We start from the raw sequence: 3497 nt of genomic DNA, 5'->3' as shown, positions 1-3497 counted from the left end.
ATGACTGTGCACAGCTTTTTAATTTTATGCAGTTATTTTTAGATGATACACTTTTGCCAAATATTTTTATTTTAATACAAAATTAACAATTATCATTCTGTAATTCCTGTTGTTCTGAAAAAGTGATTTCACGACAATAAGCATCTTTGCTAGCCAAGGGTTTCTTTTACGCTACTCTCTTCAGAAACCTTTGGCGTACGGTGTTCATAGAAATCGGAATTTTTTCCAGGGTTCTAATACGGTTATGAGGAGAGTAGCATATCAAAAACCCTTGGCTATAGCGAAGATGGACAATAAGGAAAAATGCCATATGGCTCTACGACATCACCATTTTCCGATTCTGTAAACAATGCATGACGCTGAAAAATGACACATGACTTACTTTTTTGTGCTAAATACTGGTGACAGAACATCCAAATGAACATACTAGCAATCTAAACACTGCTATTTTTACGGGAAAAATCATATGCGTAGACAATTTATTTGCTCTGTTATGTATTTATACTGTAATGTATGGCATTTGTAGAGGTATTGGGCTTTGAAAAAAAGTTAGTAATAAATGCCTAGATGGTCAACTTTTTAGCACATTTGTTCAAATCATGACATTCCTCTCGGGTAGGGCGGGGCCACAGTGGCTGATCAAAGTTTTACTTAAAAATATATAGGAAAATTCGTTAAGAATCTTCTCAAGCACCACTGTGCCTCGAAAATTGAGACTTATAGGGAAGCATCCTTGAGCAGGTAGTGTAGATTCAGGTTCAAATCATGACCACCCTGGGGTAGGGGGGCTACAATGGCTGATCAAAATTTTACATTGAAAAACAGAGGAAAGGTCTTTAAAAATCTTAGTTCTTCTGAAGAATAAGCAAGGCATGAATGATCATATTTTTATGAAAGCATCCTCAGGTAGTGGAGATTCATGTTTGTTTAAATCATAACCCCTGGGTGTAGGGCGGGGCCACATTATGGAGGATCAAAGTTTCATATAAAATATATAGGAAAATTCTTTTAAAATCTTCTTATCTTGAATAGCAAAGGCATGAATGATAATATTTTGATGGAAGCATCTTCAGGTAGTGGACATTCAAATTTGTTCAAATCATGACCACTGGGTGTAGGGCGGGGCCACAACATTGAATCCAAGTTTTACATGGAAACATGTAGAAAAAATCTTTTAAATTCTTCTTTTTAAAAATAGCAAAGCCAAGATTAGTCCTATTCATATGAAGCATTCTCAGGTAGTGTAGATTCAATTTTAAAAATTCAACACCGTCATGACCCCTGGGGGTAGTGCAGGGCCACAATGTAAAAACATTCAAATGTAAAATCCATTAAAGATTATTCAGATTTGGTCAAAAAAAATATGAAAACATACTAAGTGTAGATTTAAGTTTGTTCAAATCATACTTTCTCCCTTTTAAGGATTGTTTAGGACCACTATTGAGTTTAAACTTTTCAAAAAGAAATTAATTTATGCTTTTTTCCTAGCCACATTGCTCAGGTGAGCAATGTGGCCCATAGGCCTCTTGTTAAAATTTCACAGTTTGGTGACTTTATACAATGACTTTCATCTACTTGAATGAAAAAGAAATTTCTATGACAGAAATACAAAAAAGTTGAGAAATTGTGATAATTTAGCTATCTTCCAACAAATTCCCATAAGGCCAAATAGTAAAATTTGATAAATTTTGAGATCCCTCTAAGAAATCGGGATGGTAAACATAGGATTTTTAAAATCTTAATACAATTGATGTAAAAGTAAATATTTATTCTCAAAATACTATCAAAATCCCTATAGAGCAAAAATAATAATACTCAGCCTCAATAAGAATTATTGAATAGTTTATCTGTACATAAGAATACAACACAGTCATGAATTTAATTCACTTCAGATATTTGATTTTCTTCACTCTTCTATTTTGAGCAACAAACAGATTGTCATTTGTATCTGTACACAGTCCCCAAGGACCTAGTCCACAGTCTATGTAAAGGAGGAACTGTCCATCCTGGTCTAACATGTGGACACACTCATTCTCATTATCAACTGTAAGGATGTGACTCTGACTGTATGGTGTGATTCCTACTGGACTGAATGGTTGGTTCTTTGGAGCAGGAGTATGTCCAGTGTACCTGAATCTCAGTTTCCCAGCCTGATTGACCACCACTACTGCTTTAGCTTTATTTTCAGACACACATATATCCAGGTTCCTGTTTTCAGTTATGTATCTGATATAGGAACCAGATGAATAGAGAGGTTTACCTTTATCATCAAACTGGATGGTTTGTTTCTCTGTGGAGCAAGAGTAACGAACAACTTTTGTTTGTTTTCTATCATCACTGTACATGATAACCAGGAGGTCACCAGAGGAGGTACTATTGACATTGCGAGGGTCCCATTCCTGTATACTGATCACCTCCTCTAACTTCTAACTCTTCAAAATATTCACAGTTCTATCCTTGTAGTAATCAGTATAAACTAGATCTCCACTTTTTGTCACTGCTATGTCCCATGGTATGAGCCCTGACTTTGTTCTGATTGATTTGAGAAGTGATCCCTGATTGATGCTGTAGAGTTTCATGGTGTTGCCATCTCCTACTGTCCAGATTTCTTTATCACTCAGACAGGCCACACTGGAAAGCAGTGTATATCCAGTGTCTATGTAGGTTACAGTCTCTGGTTCATCGAGCAGCTGTTTGACTGGAGGAGAGGATTCAGCTTCTGGTGATTTCTGTGTTGTCTTCATGCTGTAGCCATGTTTATCTGAGGTTAAAGAACTTGATGATACCGTTCCAAACATTTTATTCAGTTCTTCTCCTTGGATTTTTCCTGGAATGAATTTTGGTAAAGATAGCATATTTTTTTGTGGAAGATTTCTGTATCTTTGTGCATTTGATCTGACTCCAAAGAGTTTTGACAAGTCATTAGTGTCTATAGCCATTTCAACTGAATCAATGTCATCCTTGATGTCAGACATTGTCTTGTTTATTTCATCCAGATGTTTCTGTAGAGTTTGTAACTGTATGTTTTTCATCTCATGAACTTCAGCTTTAAGTTTCTTGACAAGTTTGTCAATTTCTCTGTGCCAGTCCTCTCCATGTTTTGTTATGGCTGTTGAGAGAACTCCATATTCCTTTTGTAGCTGACTCATTGTGTTTTGTACATCAGAGGCAATGTCCTGGTAGGTTGGGTAAATCGTATCATTTAATTCATTTCTTTCTTTTATAAAAATATCCTTCTTTTCATCCAAAATTCTCAAAAAATTATATAACTCATGCCCTAAATGTTGTTGAGATTCAAGGCAGCTGATGCAGACAGGAATGTCACATTGTTTACAGTACATTTTACATCGCTCTTTGAGATGAGTTGTACATTCAGGGTAGAGAGGAGTAGATTTCCTGGCCTGACATTTGACGACTTTGTGGTCCTTGGATTCATCAGATATCATGTGTTTCCCTACGCAAGCTGTGCATAAGTTGACAAGACATGTATCACAGTG

General features: G+C 36.0%; 1 protein-coding gene across 1 annotated transcript; it reads right to left on the bottom strand.

Annotated features, from left to right (window-relative positions):
* Positions 1 to 2426: 2426 nt before the first annotated feature.
* Positions 2427 to 2975, bottom strand: LOC134244151 (uncharacterized). Its single transcript, XM_062726422.1, has one exon. The coding sequence runs from the start codon at positions 2973 to 2975 to the stop codon at positions 2427 to 2429; it is 549 nt and encodes a 182-aa protein (XP_062582406.1).
* Positions 2976 to 3497: the final 522 nt, after the last annotated feature.

The sequence above is a fragment of the Saccostrea cucullata genome, unplaced genomic scaffold (genome assembly GCF_032062105.1).
Source record: "Saccostrea cucullata isolate Sc308-1 unplaced genomic scaffold, CSIRO_AGI_Scuc_v1 ctg21331, whole genome shotgun sequence".
Taxonomy (NCBI): domain Eukaryota; kingdom Metazoa; phylum Mollusca; class Bivalvia; order Ostreida; family Ostreidae; genus Saccostrea; species Saccostrea cuccullata.
Note: the sequence above shows the minus strand (reverse complement) of the source record. Positions and strands in the feature narration are given on the sequence as shown.

Bases quoted from the DNA above. Each gene is read 5' to 3' on its own strand.
- LOC134244151 (XM_062726422.1), bottom strand. From the start codon at position 2,975: ATGTCTGACATCAAGGATGACATTGATTCAGTTGAAATGGCTATAGAC.